At 48.5% G+C, this 21,105-nt stretch overlaps 1 protein-coding gene, 1 long non-coding RNA gene and 1 pseudogene across 2 annotated transcripts; 1 reads left to right on the forward strand and 2 right to left on the reverse strand.

Moving 5' to 3' along the window:
- Positions 1 to 853: 853 nt before the first annotated feature.
- LOC147965308 (uncharacterized) lies at positions 854 to 4,199 on the reverse strand. The gene is made up of 3 exons (XR_015608258.1): positions 3,264 to 4,199; positions 2,370 to 2,460; positions 854 to 1,140 (listed from the first exon to the last, which is right to left on the reverse strand). It is a non-coding gene; the product is annotated as an uncharacterized LOC147965308 (long non-coding RNA).
- A 6,070-nt stretch (positions 4,200 to 10,269) lies between these two features.
- Positions 10,270 to 19,940, forward strand: LOC125512742 (uncharacterized). Its single transcript, XM_048677831.2, has 2 exons — positions 10,270 to 10,542; positions 19,489 to 19,940. The coding sequence occupies exons 1-2, from the start codon at positions 10,381 to 10,383 to the stop codon at positions 19,570 to 19,572; spliced, it is 246 nt and encodes an 81-aa protein (XP_048533788.1). The 5' UTR covers positions 10,270 to 10,380; the 3' UTR covers positions 19,573 to 19,940.
- On the reverse strand, positions 14,324 to 15,352 carry LOC147965309 (protein FAR1-RELATED SEQUENCE 5-like; annotated as a pseudogene).
- Positions 19,941 to 21,105: the final 1,165 nt, after the last annotated feature.

Consider the following 21,105-nt stretch of genomic DNA (forward strand, 5'->3'; position numbering starts at 1 on the left):
TACCACAACTGAAAAACAAAACAAAGGATTGGCTTGCAAAATAAGCCGGAAACAAACATAAGATAGACCCCATGTCGTATCATGTGTCTGTTGGGAGGATATCCTACGATATACTTGAATTCCCACTTATAAACTCCCGAAACTTTCTGGTTATGCAATCAGGTGTTGGGGATACAGGGGAAGCATAATATCTCACCCAAACTAACAATTCCTACATCCAGCTGTATCCATCCTTTAACACATAACCAAGAAACCTTCGGAAATCATTTACCTCAATCTTCGAAAAGCATCCGTTATACGAGTTATGGCAATACTCCCGAACTCCCTCCCCAGTACTGGGTAGCGTCGAGGTTATCTCACCAACAACTGCATAAAAGAGATTTTCGATGTCGACGAACTCAGGTATTCTAGAACTGCAACGATAAAATTGTGACGACAACACCTCGGAGCTCAACTCCCCGGGACACTGCCACAACCCCTAAATGTCAGGAGGCACCGAGAAAAATGTTCTCGTCACAAAACAATCGGAACGATTCCAAGATACCCGCGTGATCGTAAAAAAATTCATGAAATTTGAGGAGAGAAGAGTCAAAACTCTACATCAGGAGGCCTCACCAGAGCGACGAAGGGACTGAGGAGTAAAAAGAATCCTACTCTCCGATATATATAATCCTAAGACTCAAAACATTTTGTTCTAGACTCAACAACGCCGGCGATTCGATCAAGCAGGGGGGTCCTAAGTCGGGGAAGGCTCTGATTACCAACTTGTAACACCCACAATGAGGCTATATCTCCCATGTGTCGGGGCATGACTTAGAGGCATGGCCGCATGGTAGGCTTGTCGCAAGAGGGGTAATCTTCACACATCCCATGTACTGAATAAGAAAGGGATAAAGAGTTGGCTTACAATCGCCACTTCACACAAATACAAGTTAAACATACATCATCCAAATTACAAACAAGGTCCGACTACGGAACCAAAACAAAAGAAGACAACCCCAAATGCTAGATCCCCGATCGTCCCAACTGGGCTCCACTACTGATCAACAGGAAACGAAATAATACAAAGATCAAGATCTTCATCGAGCTCCCACTTGAGCTCAGTTGCGTCATGTGCATTGGTATCATCGGCACCTGCAACTGTTTGGAAGTATTTGTGAGCCACGAGGACTCAGCAAACTCACAACCGTGAGATCAAGACTATTTAAGCTTATGGGTAGGAAAGGGTAGTGAGGTGGAGCTGCAGCAAGCACTAGCAAATATGGTGGCTAACATACACAAATAAGAGCGAGAAGAGAAGCAACGCAGCGGTCATGAACTAGAAGTGATCAAGAAGTGATCCTGAAACTACTTACGTTCAAGCATAACACAAGAACCGTGTTCACTTCCCGGACTCCGCCGAAAACAGAACATCACGGCTACACACGCGGTTGATGCATTTTAATTAAGTAAAGTGTCAAGTTCTCTACAACCGGGCATTAACAAATTCCCATCTGCCCATAACCGTGGGCATGGCTTTCGAAAGTTCAAACCCTGCAAGGTTTTCCCAACTTAGCCCATCACAAGCTCTCACGGTCAACGAAGGATATTTCTTCTCCCAGGAAGACCCGATCAAACTCGGAATCCCGGTTACAAGACATTTCGACAATGGTAAAACAAGACCAGCAAAGCCACCCGATGTGCCGACAATCCCGATAGGAGTCGCACGTATCTCGTTCTCAGGGCAACACCGGATGAGACTAGATACGAGTAAAACCAAACCTCAAGTTTCCCCGAGGTGGCCCCGCAGGCAGCTCGGTTCGTACCAACATTTAGACAAGCACTGACGGGGGGTTAAAATAAAGATGACCCTCAGGAGAGCGACTCCCAAGGGAAAAGTAGGTGGTGGTGAGGCAAATGGTAAAACCAAGGTTGGGCCTTGCTGGAGGAGTTTTATTCAAAGCGAACTGTCAAGGGATCCCCATAACACCCAACCGTGTAAGGAACGCAAAATCAAGGAACATAACACCGGTATGACGGAAACTAGGGCGACAAGAGTGGAACAAAACACCAGGCATAAGGCCGAGCCTTCCACCCTTTACCAAGTATATAGATTCATTAATTAAATAAGAGATATTGTGATATCCCAACATATCCATGTTCCAACATGGAACAAACTTAATCTTCACCTGCAACTAGCAACGCTATAAGAGTGGCTGAGCAAAGCGGTAACATAGCCAAACAACGGTTCGCTAGGAAAGGTGGGTTAGAGGCTTGACATGGCAATATGGGAGGCATGATATAGCAAGTGGTAGGTATCGCATCATAGCAATAGAGCGAGCAACTAGCAAGCAAAGATAGAAGTGATTTCGAGGGTATGGTCATCTTGCCTGAAATCCCGCAAGGAAGAAGAACGAGTCCATGAAGAAGACAAACGGATGTAGTCGAACACATCCTCACAACTCCGGAACGAAACCGAAGCTAACGAGAGAAGCAACCCGGAAAGAAGCAAGCAACATAGTAAACAACCATCACATAAACATGGCATGATGCACAACCAAGTATGATGCATGTCCGGTTTAATGAGGCATGACATGGCAAAATGCACAACCAACACTACAAATTAAGTGGAGCTCAATATGCAACGAGTTGCATATTGACGAAACACCACATCAATTATTTAGTTCTCTCCCGTTTAGGCACCCAACAATATTAAATATTGTTAAGCATGGAAAGAGGTGAAGCAAATGAAAACTACCTATCTAGGCAAGTTTAAATGAGGCCGGAACAACAAACAACAAGTCCAGAAACTCCTCATGTGCATATTTTAGGTTTGGTACTGTTCTGCCCTAAACCATATTTTAGAGTTGTTAAACATGCAAGATGAGTGCACCAAGTTAAACTAGGCATTTTTCTACCCCATTTACACATAAAGTTTATTTAAAACCGAGCTACGGTTATTTAGTTATGGAATAAAGCATTTTAACATGGCAATAGGCAAATTAATGCAAACATCAAGTTTAAAAATTTTAAACATGGATGAAAGTTGGATATTATGAAACTAGACAAAATTCTAAGCATTTTTCATATATAACTTATTTTAATCCGATGCACGGTTTGAGAGTTATTATATGCATGAATAGTAGGGGGGTTTCTACAAACTGCTCTCCTCAGGATTAATATGCAAATTCGCAGAACAGAAAAAAATGCATGGTGGGCTGAATCTGGTGCATGTTGGGCCAAAAGAAAAGAGAAAAAAAACAAATGAGGCGCTGGGGCCTCACCACGGGCCAAGGCCCGGTCGGTGGGGGAGCTGGCAAGCCGCGGCTGGGTGAGGAGGCGTGCTGGGCCGATGGGGGGAAGCAGCGCGGATCTGGGCCACGCACAGGGCTTAGATGGGGCGGCCTGACGAGGCGATGGCGTGGTCAACACGCAGGCGAACCAAGCGAGTGGAGGCAGGGGCTCCTCCTCCCTGTTCGAGTGAAGCATAGGCAGGTCTTGATGTCTGACGGCGGCGTAGCGGCAGGGTCAGCGGCGCGGGGACTTGGCAAGGCTCCGGCAGCAGGGACGCAGGGCGAGGCACAGGGAGACGACGGCTACAGGCACGATGCAAGAGGCGTCGGCAGCGGAACTTGGCGCGGCGGGACTTAGAGGCCGAAGCAGGAGAGGCGCCCATGGCGCGGTCTGGGACTTGACGGGGGTTCCGGCGACAAGGAGCATGGGGACGCGGAGCTGCATGGTGCAGGAGATGAATCTGGGCGGTGGGGTCAGATGAGCTCGAGTTTCGGGCGCCATGGCGTCGTCGTTCCTGTCCAGGACAAGAGAGGGAGAGCGGGGAGGTCAGAGAGAGTGAAGAAACAAAGGGAAGGAAGGAAAAGGAGAAAGACAGTGCGCGAAGGGGCCGGCCTGGAGGAGCTTGGGGCTGCGCCTGGAGGAGCTGACAGCGAGCTAGCGGCACGATGGTCTGGGCCGGGCGGCGCTGCTCTCGATCCACCCTGGATCGAGGCATAGGAGTAGGGGAGGAGACGCGGAGCAGCCTGCTGGATGATGAAGATGCAGGAGACGCGCACGGGGAGGCGGCTGCTGCACGGATGTTCAGCGAGGGAGTGGATTGGGTGCTCGGGGTCGGGGAGAAGGATCTCGGGCTCTTGTTGGTGGGTGGAGGAAAACGAGGAGAAGGGGACCCGAGGTGGATCGAGACCGGGTGGCGGCGACGATGTGGACAAAACTCCTAGAAATTAGGGCTTGGGTCTAAAAATGGACTAGGGGTCTATATATACGAAAGGGGGATGATTTGGATCCTCCGATTGCGATCGGGTGGTCCGGAATAAATGGATTAGGGAGCCCAAAAGAGAAACCGAAGATAATTAGGGGATGTTTGGGAATGATCCGGATCCATCGGTACCGACAACCCGGGTCGGGTCCGGGTAAGTTTCAAACACACGCGAGGGGTCGATGCACTGTGCAAAGACGGGTTTCGGGGCCTGGCGGTTGATAGCGGACTGTGTAGACGGTCTCGAGCTGAGAGAAGAGAAGAGAGAGAGGCCCGACGACTGTTTCCGGAGACCGAAAACGTCCGATGATAGACCAACTATAATGCCGCTATTGTTATCTGTTGGGGCGTCAAAAGGACTCCGAATGCGATGAAACTTGGCAGGCGACCTACTGACAACATAAGAACACCGCATGCCAACTTTCAACCCATTCCGAGAACATTTTCCGGCCACTTATAAAATAATATTTCAGACGTGCTGCGGGCGCGTGCGAGTGTGTCTGGGCTCACAACGGACAACAGACGGAACTAGGGAAACCTGGACGGATGCAAGTTCTGAAAACATGGTGATGCAATGCACATGATGACATGACAAGATGCAACACGCGAGCAAATGACATGGCAACGACGGCGAACAACTGGGAGACACCTGGCGCAATGGTCTCGGGGTGTCACAGGTCTTCAGGCGGTTTGCCGGGTTCAACTTGATTTGATGATAACCTGAGTAGGCATCCAAGAAGCTCAACAGCTCGCATCCGACTGTGGAGTCTATCACTTGATCAATCCGTGGTAAGGCAAACGGATCCTTGGGGCAGGCTTTATTGAGACTGGTGTAATCAATACACACACACCACTTGTTGTTCTTCTTCAACACAAGGACTGGGTTGGCAAGCCATTCTGGGAAGAAAACTTCCATGATAAAGCAGGCTGCCAACAGGCGGGCGATCTCTTCTCCAACAATTCTCCTCTTCTCCTCTGGCAGTCGGCGAAGGGGCTGTCTGACTGGTTTGGCATCTGCTCTTACATGTAGCTTGTGCTCTGCAAAATCCGTCAGAACACCCGGCATGTCTTTAGGGGACCATGCAAAGATGTCCCGATTCTCACGGAGGAAAATTGACGAGCTCGCTTTCCTATTTGCTGTCAAGGTTTGCACCTATGACTGCGTACCTCTCTGGGTGCTTAGGGTCCAATGGGATCTTTGTTTCTTTGGCCGGCTTGAAGGAGCCCAGGGTCTCCGACTCTTGGGCTTCTGGGGACATGTCCGGCTGCTTGCCGGCCATGCCACCACCCGGTCCAGGAGCTTTTTCTCTGCCGCAATCATGAGGGACTCGGCCAGCCGGCTGCTGGCCACAGCGCAGGCGGCCGACTTTTCATAGTCGCCACTGATTGTGATAATGCCCTTAGTTCCTGGCATCTTCATCTTGAGGTAGGCATAATGCGACACCCCCATAAATTTGGCTAGAGCCGGTCGGCCTAGGAGCACATGGTAAGGGCTCTCTAGGTCAACCACCTCGAACCAAATGGCTTCGCGGCGGAAATGATCCTTGTCTCCGAAGAGGACATCTATCTTGATCTTGCCGATTGGTGATCAGGACAAGCCGGGCACAATGCCATGAAACACAGTCCGATTGGGCATCAACTGCTTCTCTTTGATCTTCAACTTCTTCATGGTATCCCGGTAAAGGATGTTGATGCTACTGCCGCCATCTATCAGGATTCGGGAGAAACGAGCAGCTCGCCTCTCTGTTGCAAGGGTGGCGTCCAAAACCAGGGCATAGGAACCCGGAGAGGGCATCACTTCTGGGTGGTCGGCCCGGCTCCAGCTGATGGGCTTCTCAGACCAATGCATGAACTCTGGAGTAGTAGAAGCAACCGCATTTACTTCGCAGTGTTGCTGGCGCCGGCTGTGTTTATCGTTGGCCATACTGGTGAAGACGACATAAGCACCATGCTCTTTAGGGTAATCATCTTGGACTTGGCCGACTGTTGGACGGGCGGCCGACTGCTGAGGAGGCGGAGCCGGCGGGCCAGCAGGCGGAGGGGGCAATCCTTCTCCCTTGGCGATACAGACAAGCCAGTGACACTTCCGGGTCGTGTGGTTGGATGGCGTCGCACCGCCGCGGAACTTGCAGGGGGCATCGAGAGTCTGCTCGAAGGAGAAGGTGGGCAACCAAGTCGACTTGCCACTTTTCTGACGCTTGGGAGGTGGCTGCCCTTCGGGTTTTTGGTCTTCAACGGTTGCCACCTGCCGGTTGGGGGGCTTTGCGCTTGTTGTCGTTCGGCTGTTGGCGCCGACTGTTGTCTCCGGCCGGTGTTCGAGGAGCCGGGGGGAGCACCTTCCCAGAAGTGTCCACCCGGAGCTCCGACTTCATGGAGGAGTCGGCTGTGGCGTATTTAACTGTTATGTCAGCAGCTCGTCGAGGGTCGCCGGCTCGTCGCAGAGAAGCCGGTGCTTGAGTAAGGTGCCCTCTCGGCACCCGGCGGTGAAGTACTCGATAACTTGGACCTCATGCACTCCTTCGCAGGAGTTGCGCAATTCCATCCACCACGTCAGGTAATCGCGGGTGGACTCATTGGGGCCTTGGACGCACAACGAGAGCTGGCAAGGCTTGGGAGGCCGCTTGTAGGTGCTGGTGAAGTTTCGGATAAACACCTAAGTGAAGTCTACCCAGCTGTTGACGCTATAGGGCTTGAGGCTGTTCAGGCATGTCCGGGCTGTGCCCTGGAGCATGAGCGGGACGTACTTCACGACAACGAGCTTGTTGCCGTTTGCTATGCTGACTGCTGTGGAATAATCCACCAGCCAATCCTCCGGCTTCACGGAGCCGTTGTACTTGGGCGTGTCCCTTGGGAGTGAGAACCCCTTGGGAAAAGGCTCGTCACGGATGCGGGGGCCAAAACAAGGCGGACCCATCGCGTCTTCTTCTTCTAGTGCCAGGGATCGAGCCAGCCGGTCGATCTGGTGGCGTGCATCGTTCTCGCCGACTCCTTCTCGGCGACCTAGCCGTTCGCCAAGAGTCGGATGATCAACAGGCGGGGGGGGGGGGGGGGTGCGCCTCTCCCTTCGAGGAGGCGGTGGTAATGGATCATCGTCCCATTGTTCGACTGCTCGAGGGCGGCCGTCTTGGTTGCGCTCGATGGTGACGCGAGTCCGGCTGTGACTGGCAGCCAACTCTTTGTCCGGGAGGTTGCACCATGCTCTTGGCGAGGGGGTGGGTTCTCAACCCGCTGGTGAAGCTCTTTAGTGCGACAGCCGGCTTCTTGCTGGGCAGCAGCCGCATCAATAAGCTGTTAAACGCGCTCCGTCATATAGCGACGCTCATCGCCCTCCAGGTGGTCCAGCTCATCTGCTGCCGCCTGGGCGGCGCATATGTTCTCCATGGGCATGGCGTAGACCGGGCGATCTACTCCAAACATGTTGGCGACGGCTCCGCCTCGCTGCCTGCCGTGCCAGCTCGGCTGGGCCCAGCAGCAGTCGGCGTGCCGCCGACAGCGCGATCAACTTTGCGCTGGAAGGCTTCGGAGAGGCGTCCTCATGGTAGCCAATTTCTTGGCGTTCTCCACAAGCAAAACGTGGCAGGCTTCCAGCGTCTCGGCGTCCGCATCCGCAGCAAATGGGCGTGGACAGATCCCGCATTGCCGCCTGCAATGGGTCCTGGCCGGCTCCTCCGGAGCCCCCATTGTGGTTGATAACAAGCACCTCCGTGACGGTGCTGCCGCCGCTCTCCGCGCGTGGGAGCGGATCATCGATGACCACCATGTTGGTGGGGAAAGCGTCGAGGGAAGCCGTGTTGGAGTCGACAAGCATCGGGTCGGTGGAGCCAATTGACTCCAAGTCGAAGGCCGACTCGTTGGTGATGTGGAGCTGGTCGAGGAGATTGACGAGGCGGCTCTCGGGGCCATCGGTGCCTGCGTCGGACACAGGCTCGTCGGAAAGGCGGACCTCGCCAACAAGGTCGGCGAGGCAGCTCGCTGCGCATGTGACCTCCGCGCCGTGCAGCGCGTCGGTGCAAACACCGTCTGGCGTGCCAGGCTGGCTACGCTCGCTGGGGAGGAAGAGGGTTCCCGTCCAGAACAGATCTCCGGACGACGGTGCACCTAGCCCCACGGCGGGCGCCAAATGTCGGGGGTGTCGTGCGACATATGCCAAAGGATGACTTATCATGGAGGGGCTAATAAGACGTCGCCGGTGCCAGGAAACAGGATGAGGCGAAGACATGCACACCGGCGGATCTTACCCAGGTTCGGGGCTCTCCTAGGAGATAACACCCCTAGTCCTGCTCTGCGGGATCTCCGCATGATCACTAATTCAACAAGAGTGGCTACAAGATTGCTCCTTGAGCTGTTTCTCTAGAGGAGGAAGAAGAACAAGGCTAGCCCTAACTCCCTCTCTATGTGTCTGTGTTTCTCTAAGGGTCTGAACCCTTTGCATGGGTGCCCTTAGGGGTTTATATAGGCCTAGCCTCCAGGGGTACAATGGTAAACTGGCTGGGTGTAGGTTCAGGCCGTCAGTGTCTCTTGTGGTCGGTTTCTCCGCTGGCAGCTGGGGTCCGCCTACTGGTGGGCCCCGCCGGCTGTCTTGTACTCGGCCGACAGGCCGCGCTCGCCGCTTGCGGGCCTTACCGGCGGCTCATCATTGTAGCCGTGCTTCTAATGACGCTTGCTTCGTCGGGGGAGGCGTGGCTACAGTCCCGCTGCCTGGCGGTCGTTTACTGTAGCCATTCCCTATTTCTCCCGACTGATGGTGCACAAACTCTTAAGAGGGGGAGGGCCGCCTGCCGGAAGCCGACCTCCCCCAAGCCGGTTGGCTGAGCTTGCCGCCTTCTGGCTTTTCACAGGTTGGTAGGACCCGCCGCCTGCGAGCCGTACCGACAGCCCGTCGTGGGAGTTGGGCCCCTTATGTCTTGGGTGATGTCATGGGCGGAAAGGGCTACAGTGCCGCGTCGTGCGGGAGATCACCAGCCGGTACGGCGCACTGTAGCCACGACCCGCCCTAGATTCGAGGGTGGCAGGCTTTTCTGTAACCACACCTCGTCTCATCGCATTCACGGTGGCTCAGACTTTGAAGGCGTTGGGGGCCGCCTGCTAGGAGCCGATCCCTCTAAGGGCCGCCTGCTAGGAGCCGGCCCCTCCCGCAGCCTGCCACTTGGACCAGCCCGCCACAAGAAGGCGACGATCAATCTTTGAGGCTTGAGGGGCGCAGTCGGCCCCGTTGTTTTGAAAGGCCATGGGGGGCAGATGAGGCTACCCATGGCCAATAACTCCGACAGCGAGGGAGGGGCGATGACAGCGGCACGCCTTCTGCTTGCTTCAGTGTTTGTAGTCGTCGCTAGGTGGTCTACGGATTTTGATGTAATTTTTATTATTTCTAGTGTTCATTGTACTACTCTCTCTGTTCACTTTTATAAGACTTTATAGATGTTTCAGACAATGTGCAAAACAATATAATTTCACTTCTCTGAAACGACTTATAAAAGACTTTTATAAGACTTTATAGATGTTTCAGGCAGTGTGCAAAACAACACAATTTCACTTGTCTGAAACGACTTATAAAAATGAACAGAGGGAGTACCATGATTGAAAATGAATAGATTGAAAGTTTTTCTCTCAAAAAAAAGAAAAAGAAAACTTGTACTAATTTTCCTTGAATCTGGTTATCAACTGAAGTACTAAACAAATATCATTTACTATAAGATGTAAATTTCTTTATAACTGATAATCTAGAACCATAAATCTAAAAATGTGCTTCTTACAATAAACATAAGAAATTCCGAAATTGACACATATCCTCCTATATCTATATATGAGAATGTGCTTCTTACAATAAACATAAGAATTCTGAAATCAACCTTCTTGTAAGTATACAGGTCTAAACAAACACACTCTTGCATCAGTCCCATTTCCTCCTATAAAGAAATAACTGATTAGTTACTACCAGCTAGCACATGTGGCCCATTCCCGCAAAAAAAAAAAGCACATGTGACCCATGACGCCCATCTAAAGCTAGAGGCCCGAAATAAACCCTGCCCTAAACCTCCTCCGCCGCCGAAGGGTCGACCAAGAAGAAGAAACCCTCATCAAACAAATCAAAAAAGAAAAGAAGAAGCGAGCGAGGGGCAGAATCACCAATGGCGGGCGGTGGGCTGTCCGGCGGCGCGGCCGCGTTCTGGGCGACAAGAGCGCTGGAGGTGGTGAAGCGGAACGACTCCCCGGGGCTGTTGTGGAAGCGGATCAAGCTCACCACCACCCGCAAGAACAACGCCAAGAAACGCCTAAAGCGCCTCTGGCAGGTAACATCAGGACCCATCCACCCCCCTCCTTATCTTTCCTCTCCTTTCCATCGGATGTTATCTTTTGTACCCGGCGCGAGTTTGTTTACTGCAACAATCTGGGATGGTCTCTTTGCCTCCCCGATTCATTTGTGTTTCGTGTGATGTGGTCGGTCTTACTCACCTACATAGTTGCCAAGTTCCCGGGACGACGGGAACGAGGGACGGGAACAAGGGTCGAGAATCGCCTGGTGGAACCGATCGATAGGTGGAACGCGACCCAATTAGTTTGGGAACGATGACCCCGGAACGATACGGTGGGTCGAGGAACGGGGCCCTCGTCAAATTATCCATTTTGCAGAGAATATATATTAAAGCACATTTCATTTTAGGGAGATGACACGGAGGGAGGGAAAGTGTGAAAATATTCCGCTGAATGTTTTGACAGCGGCAAGTAATCTACTCCACAAAATCTGCCCCTACGTATGATTCCCAAATCCCAAACTCTAATCAAGAGGATGGGCAGCGGAAAGCCCGGCATCGCATCCGCAGGTCCACACCAGCCGCCGGCGTCGTTCGGCCGTCAAGCACCGTCTCCGCAGTCCGCACGTTGACGCCAGCCGCCCGGCGCCGCCGGGCACCCCGTCCGCACGTCCACAGGCACCGCATCCGCAGGTCTACATCAGTTGCCGGCGCCATACGGCCATCGAGCACCACGTCCACAGTCTGCACGTCAACACCAGCCGCCGGCACCACCGGGCACCGCATCCACACGTCCACACTCCACGCCAGCCTCCGACACTCATCGTTTTGGTCGACGGCAGAAGGCTCATGCAATGGGCTCCAGGTAAGTCTTGACTATCCAGTTGGCCTTCCGTTCCTTGGCAAGTTGGGTCAAGAACCAATATTTGGGATTGCTGAATCGAAGCTGCGAACCTACGTTTCCGGGGTCGCGTTCCCGTCACCGAATCGCGTCGTTCCCTCTGTCGACCCCGACCCTCGATCCGGGTCGATGTTCCCGGTACAGGGGACGTGGCACAGTTCCCCGTTTTCGGCAACTATGCTCGCCTAAATTTTTTGTTGCAGCCTAAGGATTTCTTAGACAAAGTTGACGTTTCCGCTCTTTGAACTTGCAAACTTCATTGCTCATATGTGTAGAGGGGTGAAAGGTTAAGGTGAGTAATAAAGTTTTGCGGAGCTTCATATCTATATCTATATCTATACCTACTATTAAAGGGAGGTGATATTCTTGGTTTCGTCCCGCTTCCTTTGGTTCCGCTTCAATTAATTTCACGTATGCTATTTGGTTTCATTACTTGCCACCTGTTTTGGCCCAACGGAGGAAGCCCACCTGGCGGCGCACTGTGGCCCAGGTCTGGAGAGGTGGTAAAAAAATAAAATTGCCGATGGGAGGGTTCGATCTCATAACCTACCAACCGTCCACACACAATTTGTCCAACTGACCCAGTTAGAGATATGAGAGGATTTTTTCCTCCCGCTGCAACGCACGGGCCTTTTTGCTAGTTATGCTCATAGAGGACCCGTGAACTGCAAGGACGTGGCTCGTCTGCCGTGAAGAAGGCACGGCAGAATTGCTGTGGAGCATAATCTCAGCCGTTCTTATCTCACCAAACTGATCGGACGAACAGCAAAACAGCCCGTCCACGTACGCATACAGGAAGCGCGCCAAGTCTCTCTTCCCTTCTACTCCGTGAGTATTTCCGAGCAACAGACCTGACGCAGAAAGGAAAAACAGAGCACAGTTGAACGTCCGGCGACGCGGCGGCCGTCCGACGACGCACTGCCGCGGCCGTCGGCACTAAGCACTGCACGATGACTTGTCACCGTCTTGTCACTCTTAACGGAAGGGAGCAAAACTGACGACCACAAGCAAATCGCCGGCCTACAGTTCAGACTATGAGCAAGCCTGAAACACACACAAAGAGAACCAGGAGGTACAAAACAAAGCCACCTTGGCTGCTACTAAACGCTCATCTCATTCTTTAATCAACACACAGTCAGAGATACAACTTTTAATCAAGAAATGTCAAAGTGTTAATGCAAATTTAGCACCGGAGCATGCAACTCACAGAGTCACAGACGGATTACTATGCCATTTCCCGAAAGGCCAAAATGCAAATGCTTGTTTTAGAGGATTTCTAAATTTCTGAACACACCAATCCTGGAGCCACACCAAACACTTCTTAAAACTTCGTCTTGAAATCTTTGCATGATCAAAAGATATATTCGGCATCAATGTCTTCAATACTAAAAACCTGCATTTTAAAGAGCATTTGATATCTTAACACCAATGCATTATTGACTTTAGCAAAACTTGACATCTCAACAGACTTGCACATGGAACATACCGTCAATAGATCGGTGAAGCTTCGGAACCCAGAACCCCGGGAATTATTATTCTGATTTTTTGTATTTGTGTTCCCACTTTCTTGTTGCTGGGAACCCAACATTTAAGTAAGTCTCTTGTTTCAGAAAACTTCAACATTTAAGTCTCTTGTTGCATATAATAAAGAACATACCTTAGGTAACTCTTGTGCTTTCACAACTTCAGCTTGTTCTTTCTTCTTCTTCCCCTTGTGGAATTTGTCAAGCCAACTTAGTTTTCTCTTTTTTGTTTTCTTCCGAGGAGATTTTTTCTTTAGGCGTGCAGCGGCTAAATGTTCATTTGATTTTTCTGCTATTACTTGTGTATCACATCCCTTATCAGGGTTACTTTCATTTCCAAGTTGCAGCTTGGCAGCAATAGCCTTACCAACACTATCGAGCACTTCATCAAGTAAAACACAACATTCTTCAGATCTAGACGCTGGAGTGGCCAAATTTACGAACTCATGCGAGAGATATTTGTAGCGAAGAACAACAGCCAACATTGGATTCTCAACAACATTTCGTCCACTTCTATCTTGAACAGTTCCAGACCGTGCTTCTCGAGTCCATCACTTCAAAATATAATGCGCTGGTAGTAGCTTAATGTTCATCAAATCAAGAATTTGGAGAGCATGTGCACAAAATATCCCTATTCTCTTAAATTGTCCACAACTACAAAAAGCTGTTTGCTCCAATGGATTAGCAATGACTTTGCTTTCCTCTTCAAAGGTTGGCGCTTCAAAAGGAGTACTAATAGTTGCTGCAAATTCATACTCCACATTCAACTGTTTAGTGCAGGCTGCAATGGATCTCTCATATTCTTTTTGGAAACATTCGAATATGATAGGAGTGTAAACTTGGCTTGCTTGGACCAGCATGGGTGTTCTCATTTTGACCCTAGGTACTAGCTCCCTTGACTCATACTCGGAACTCAACTCAATGTCTCATTTCCCTTGAACAACCCTTTCAAAATGCTTGAAAAAACGGATGACGTCAAGATCTGATTTCAAATGGTGCTTGAGGTCATTGTTCAAACTTTCACTTAGTTGTGTACTTCGCATTCTCAAGGTGAATGCATCCTTCATATAACATGCAGCCCACTTCTCTTTTACCTTATAAATGCTATCAAACCAAGTTTGTTTCTCTACTTTAGTTCTCATGGTGTGAAAAGCTTCCTCAAATTTGTCCAGCTCTTCGTACTCGAACATGCAAGCACTAAAGTCTGCAAGAATATTTGATTCTTCCTTTTTCTTGTCCTCTTCATTTTCTTTGTCCTTGTCCTTGCGACAAGATAAATGTTTAACGGCATTTTGCATTATGTGAAAAGTGCATAGCCCATGTCGTGCTGCTGAAAATACACTCCACTGCATTTCCCATTGCAATGTCTTGATTGGTATATATGGTCTTGGGCTGCTTCTGATTGTGTATTGACAGAAAAGTTTCAAAAAGCCATCTAAAAGATTCAAATGTTTCATCATACAGAAGACAAGCACCAAAAAATAACAGTTTCTCTGAAATGGTTGAACCAAACAAATACGCCAAACGGCCGATGCTCCTTGTTTGTTCCAAATGTGGTGTCAAAAGTTACAACGTCACCGAAATGAGCGTAATCAATTATCATTCTTGCATCAGCCCAGAATATATTTGTGATCTGTTCTTCACAATCATGTTGTATGTCATATTGAAATGATGGGTTTTCTCTGATGTTATCCTGGAAATATTTCAAGATACTTCCTGCTTCACCATATTTTAGTTCCCTTTGGCGCTTAGTACGCAAGTAATTTTTGTGATCCCGTTGAATGTAGCCAAGGATGGATGATCCGCCAACTCGTCGGCAAGCTGATTCATGTGCAGCTTTTGGTCCAATACCCGAATCGTCGGCAATTTCAATCTCAAATGCTTGAATTTCAGTTATCTTTAGCTGTGAGGGCATGAGGTGGCATGTTTCTTGCAACTGCAACATGTGATTGTGTTCAAGAACAAGATCAAAAGCTTCGTAATTACCACTTTCCCGATCTATTGTAAGACCCATACGAGCTTGGCAACCAGTCCTAATTTCTGCTCGAGGTTGCTTAATATACTTATCTCTTTTGTCTTTTCCTCGACGACCCTCTTTACGACACACAAATCTGCATGAAGTAATTGTTCCATCAAATTTGCTTGGATTTGAGTACCTTGTCCTAACACCAAACCCAACTCTGCCACCATAATGCTCCCAAAAATCCAAGCCTCATCCAAACTGCTAAACTTCATGCCAATTTGTTTTATCCAGCTTGGTACATTATTTCTGTAAAATAGACAACACTAGACAATAGTTAGGAGATTGCACACAATTGTTTCTTCTAAAACATAAAGAGGATTATGTTGCTGTTGTTGTAATGCTTCTCACTTACCCAATTGAAGCAGAGGTCTGGTTTTCCTTGTTGATTTGTTGGTTCTCCATGCTACAGAAGCTCACTTGGGTGGATTGCACAAAATCAGCAGCGATTAAACAGACTTCAGAGTGATATAGAAGATAAGAAGATGAGGGTGAAGGTGGACTTTGGTTGATGACAAACAAGATCGTGGATTGTGTTTTACCTTCAAGAATATAGAGAGCGTGAGGGTTTATGGAGGGAGGCAGCGGCGTTCGGATGCCGTCGGCCACGGCAGCCCGCCGTCTTCCGAGTTGATCGCCGTCTGTAGCAACGACCCGCCGTCTTCAGCAATGATTGCCGGCGGCCACAGCGGCGTGCCAGTGGATGATCGTCTTCGTCTCTCTGCGCGTAGCCGAGAACCTGATTTTTGGCGCCAGAATACGAGCAGACGGCTGCTTTTTGGCGCCAACGAAAGAAAGGAAGGAGAGATTTGGCGCGCTCCCTGCGTGCATACGTGGACGGGCTGTTTTGTTGTTCGTCGGATCAGTTTGGTGAGATAAGAACGGCTCAGATTATGCTCCATGGCAGTTCTGCCGTGCCTTCTTCACGGCAGACGAGGCGCGTCCTAACTGCAAGTGTTGTTGTCACTTGCGAGTTCTTTTCTTCAATGATCTGTGTGAAGAATAAGCTATGAAACAGAATGGGGGAGCACAAATATCACTTCAGCAAGAGGATGATTCTGGGTACAGACTATTAATTTTATGTTTGGGGATTCTAGACTTGGCTGTGGGTTAGGGCTTGGCACGGTGGAACTTGTTGGGCAAAGCACATGCAAGTGTGGATTGCCCATTCCTTGTGTTTGCCACCAGGATTAATTTTATCCAAATAGGTAAAGCACTATATCTACATGATTTTTATATTACCTTGAAATTTAGAGCAATGAACTATACAAAATAGTAAGGAGAAACCTAGGTGCCGTTCGGAACGAAGGAATCCCAAAATATAGGAGTAGGAAAAACATAGGGATTGAGTTTTCTATCTTGTGGATTTGAAGAAACGGAAAACACAGGAATTTTGCAAAGTTGACGTGTGGACCCCACAGGAAGTACTACATAATCTGGAGCCATCAAACCCTAGTGATTGCACACTTAGTACCCAAATCGGTACTTGGATCTCATCAAGTTCTCCCAACTCTGTAATAGATTGTGTACTTCCCATGAATATATAATGACAATGAGGAATGCAGGAGTAGGGCTCTTACGCGTGACCGCGGGGGGGGGGGGGGGGGGGGGCGCAAAGTTGGGTATATAGTGTCCCCCTCTCGACTTGTGTTGTAGATCCTCTGGTGACCTGACGTGATGTTCCTATGACTACAAATCCATGTACGAGCTCCTGCACCGTTGTTAGGACCCGATGAAATCCCTCGATAAGGGCTTCACAGGTAAAGTTCTGTTCTAATAGGAATCCAATCATATGAAATTCCTACAAAATTCTTTTTTTTTGTGGAACAGCCCCTAAAGTTATACTTCTACGTGGAAGCTTGTATGGATGATAGGAGACTGGTTGTGTTCATGTTGTCAAATCAACCGAAGGGGAGTAATGTTTGTTCCGTTTGGAACTCCCATGAGTCTTGGCTACGGTGAATGTGAACAATTGGTTTAAGTTAGGGTTTGTCTCCTACTCAATGTGGGATTTTTTAAATGTATATATAAAGGAGGGGGAGAGGGGTGGGGTGGAGGCAGATCTCCGACGCCCTAATGTGGGCTTGCATCAATGAACTGTCCACATCTCTATCACCTGCACACACCTACACAACATGCAACATGAGGCCGTGTAGAAGAAGGTAAAAGATTAGGCATTCTCCTTGCCAAAACAATAGAGTCGTGAAGCGTTTAGAAGCTAGGAGTTGAAAGCAGGAAGAAAATTAATCGTAGACAACAATTAGAGGAAAAAAGTGATCATGGACTTTCAGTCAACTCAGAGTAGGAATCATTAGCTACCTGCAAAGTTGGATTCTTTTCAACAGTATGAAGCAGTAATTTCTCTAAATATTTGTCAATAGCTTTCAACAGTGTGAAGCAGAAATTTCTTTAAATATTTGTGCATGTATCATTTGTCATGTTTGGATACATAAAATAAAAGATATGAAATAGTGGTTACTGGAGTTGAATATTTGAGAGATCTGTTGGAAATTTAGTTTGTCCTGAGGCGAATCGAAGGTTACTTTCATATTGTTTCTTAAGCATGTTGCTGTTCTGTTTTGGTGCTTACGTATATACATTGATTCAACATCCACTCGCCTTAATGTTGACAATTAACAAAAGATATACCTTTACCAGGACCGCTGAACTTGTAGGGCAAATCATGCTTCAGAAACACCAAAAGACACAATATGAGAACTAACTGCTCCCCTATGCCTCATGATAAATATGTCAAGTTGCAACTTATATTTCTCAAATATTCAGCTTGTATAACCTCTCATTTGCAAGTTTATATTTACATTGGAATTTCTCTTACCTAAACATAGCAATTGATGTCTCAACAGCTATGTAAGGAAGTTCTACAATTTACTTGTTATGGGTATAATTTTGTTGTCCCCATCGTTATGGACTCATGCTAAATAGAGAATTGTGGCAATGAGAAATACTAAATCAGCAACATCATTTTTCGTATGGCTTGTTGGATTGTATGGCTTGTTGGAATGGACCAAAATTGTACTGTTTAAACTGTATCGACTAACTTCACAACTTCCTTATTTTAGACCAACTTGAATTACGTGCCAGTTAATCCCGTATTTTGAATTTATATTTCTGATCTACGATCGAATCAACCAAAATTGCATAAAATTGGTCTGTCAATAGCTCATCCAGTGCGCTAGGGAGCATGAGGAATTTACCCTCGTAGTGTGTAGCAAATTTGGCATGAGCTTGACAATGTTTTGGCGGAATCCTTTAATTACTTTTCTCTTCCTCTCCTCTATGCTGGTTGCGCAGGCAAAACATGATTATATTCCCCCCTCTCCTCCTTGCAAATTGATTGGGACTGCCTTAGTGATGTGATGTGATGTGATGCAAATACATTTTTCCTTTGGACTTGGTGCCCCCCCTCCCCGCCCGCACACACACACAATATTAGTTTTTACTGTATTTAATCCTGATCACCCCAGATTATATTCGAATTTGAACAAACTCACACTACATTTTGGCTGTTCAGTTTGACGAGTGCAACCAGTTTCTGATCATCGAGACGAGCTAAGAAGTCAAGCGCGTGCCTTCTCTTCTTTTTATTCAAAATTTTCAGGGTATTACCATTGGGTGAAGGTGTCTCTGAAAACCTCTCATGTGTATTACCATGGATCATTGCCCTTATCGGAACCTAAGGTTTATCACTCCAAATGCGGTTTCCTGTACTTGAGCCAAGTGCAAAAGGAAGTGATAAACTGAATCCAGGCGGCTTGCAACACATAATAGTAGGCTGAGTCTATCATCATGCATCGACTATGAAGTTTGAGACGAAAGTTGCTGACTATTGAGTTTAGAACCTCAAGTAGCCATCTGTATGGTTTAACATCTTTTTAATAGTTACTCAAAAAACATATTATTATCCGTTGTTCGCTCTATGCTTGTCCCCTTCTCTGTGAAACCTGGCCCTGTAAATTCCATTCAAGCTGTGATTCTTTTAATTCTGGATATTTAGACATCTATTACAGTAATCCAAAACTACTATCCTTACTGACGTATTCCCCACCAGAATCAATCAAGATGACTTATGTTCCATGTTGCTGATCGACATGACTTACTGTATGCTTGTCCCCTTCTCTGTGAAACCTGGCCCTGTAAATTCCAATGAAGCTATGATTCTTTTGATTCTGGACATTTAGACATCTATTACAGTAATCCAAAATTATCCTTACTGTGATGTTATGACTTATGTTCCATGTTGCTGATCGACATGACTTGCTCCCCGCCAAGCTGTACAATTTATTCCATTGGTTTTGACTAACACGATGGTGATCATCCACATGTTCTTTTGTTGAAAAATCTTGTGAGTGTACAGTCTAAAATCTTTACTAGTTGACCGGGGTGTAAGTCAATAACTGCCGGAAGTGTCTCACGGTTGCATGTGTAATTCTCACTTGTTGGATTTGTAGAGTTTGTATCTTTCTAGGTCATATTCTGTAATGAATACCAAACTACTAACGCTGCAATGTTTTTGCTTTCAGAACGAAGCAGTTATAAGGGCTTCTGCTCAAGCAGAATCATCGTCAACTTCAAGCACGGCTGCCGCATCTGAGAAACAGCAGTAGCTTGCTAGTCAACTCATGGTTTGTGGTGAAGAAACTGATATGCAGTTTCAAGATGGGCGTTGAACTTGCATAACATGCTGAAGCCTAAAACACATCCTTCCGTATATTTTTAAGTTTGTGGTGTCAGAAGTTTGAACAAGTGCATGCATGTACACATAGACTTTCTTCATCAAGAGGATATTCCCTGCCGCCATGGGCATCTCTGCCCCACCTGCTTACATAAGCTTGTAGCATCTCTTCCCACTTCATGAAAGTTCACTATTTCTCTTTTTTTTTGTTTATGACATTAGTACATTGCTTATCTGAAACTAATTAGGCGCCATTTGTGATGAGATTTTTTCTTAAAATTTTGAAGATATCCGTGAACATGATTTGTTTGTTTTGCTCTGTTCTGCATCATGCCTAGGCCGCCGGATCTACTTTTCTGCTGATGCAGTGTATCCATTCTGTTGTCTACGTCAGCTAGTCATTGTTTTTTTCTTCTAAGGCCAGGCCAACTTCAACTCACTGACCAATTTTGTCCGTACATGTCAGTTTGGGTCGAAATGAACAGAAAACACAGTTTGGATCGAAACGAAGAGAAAACACGGCCTAGTCTGTTGATGCAAACAGATGTTTTCTCTCCGCCAGCAACCCATTTCTGGCCAAAATTTGGGCTGGGTTTGTGACACGGCGTGGACACATGTGGTGCCTGTCCTTGTCCTCCTCTGCCTGTTTGTCGGAGGTGCATTCACCGCATTTCCCCCTTTACCCAAAATCCTGTTGCCTTCTTGCCAGCTCGCCATGGCCGACGAGCTAAATCTCGCTACCACCGCCTTTTCGGCCACCACGGTTGATGGTGTGCCACCTGCTTTGATCCCCCAAAGAAGAAGCTCAAGAAGGTGTGCATGCCGGAGGAGACGACCAGGGAGATGGTGAAGAGGGCTGGTCGGAGGGCCAAAGAGGCGGAGAAAAAAGTCGTCCGCCATCGCACAACAACAGCCGCCGTTGCGGAGAACGAGGCCCTCGTTGCCAAAGCCACGCATCATGCCCTCCTCATGCTAGGGTTCTATCATGGTGAGCCAGCCATTCTTGCAGCTGCCGCCATGGCCACGACGAGCACATGCTCCTCGGCTGCTCGACCGCCATATCTGGAGTCGTTGCGAACCTCTGCAACACCACAGATGCATGGGTTCCCTCTCTAACACGACCCGGTGTGTCCCGCTTGTCCACCTCACCTCGGGACTGCTCGCTGGAAGTGAGTGTGATGGCGTCGGCCACCCCCAAGCCCATGGCCTCGACCTTAACGCCACACATGTGGCCAGGCAGTCCACCTGGACACAAAGGAAGTGGCTGCGGCAGATCCCTACGGGCAACCTTCCCAACGCCCGCAACCTGTTCAACGATACGCGACCTCGACGCCGACGCATGATGACCTGGCCTACTACAATATTTCATGGAGAACATCATTTCCGAGGGTGGCCAAGACTATGATGCCGGCAAGATGCAAAGCCAAGGCGTTCGCGACCACTTCACGCAAGGCCAAGAAGACAT

The sequence above is a fragment of the Triticum urartu genome, chromosome 6A, assembly GCF_056163025.1.
Source record: "Triticum urartu cultivar PI428250 chromosome 6A, HENAU_Tu73, whole genome shotgun sequence".
NCBI classification, from domain to species: domain Eukaryota; kingdom Viridiplantae; phylum Streptophyta; class Magnoliopsida; order Poales; family Poaceae; genus Triticum; species Triticum urartu.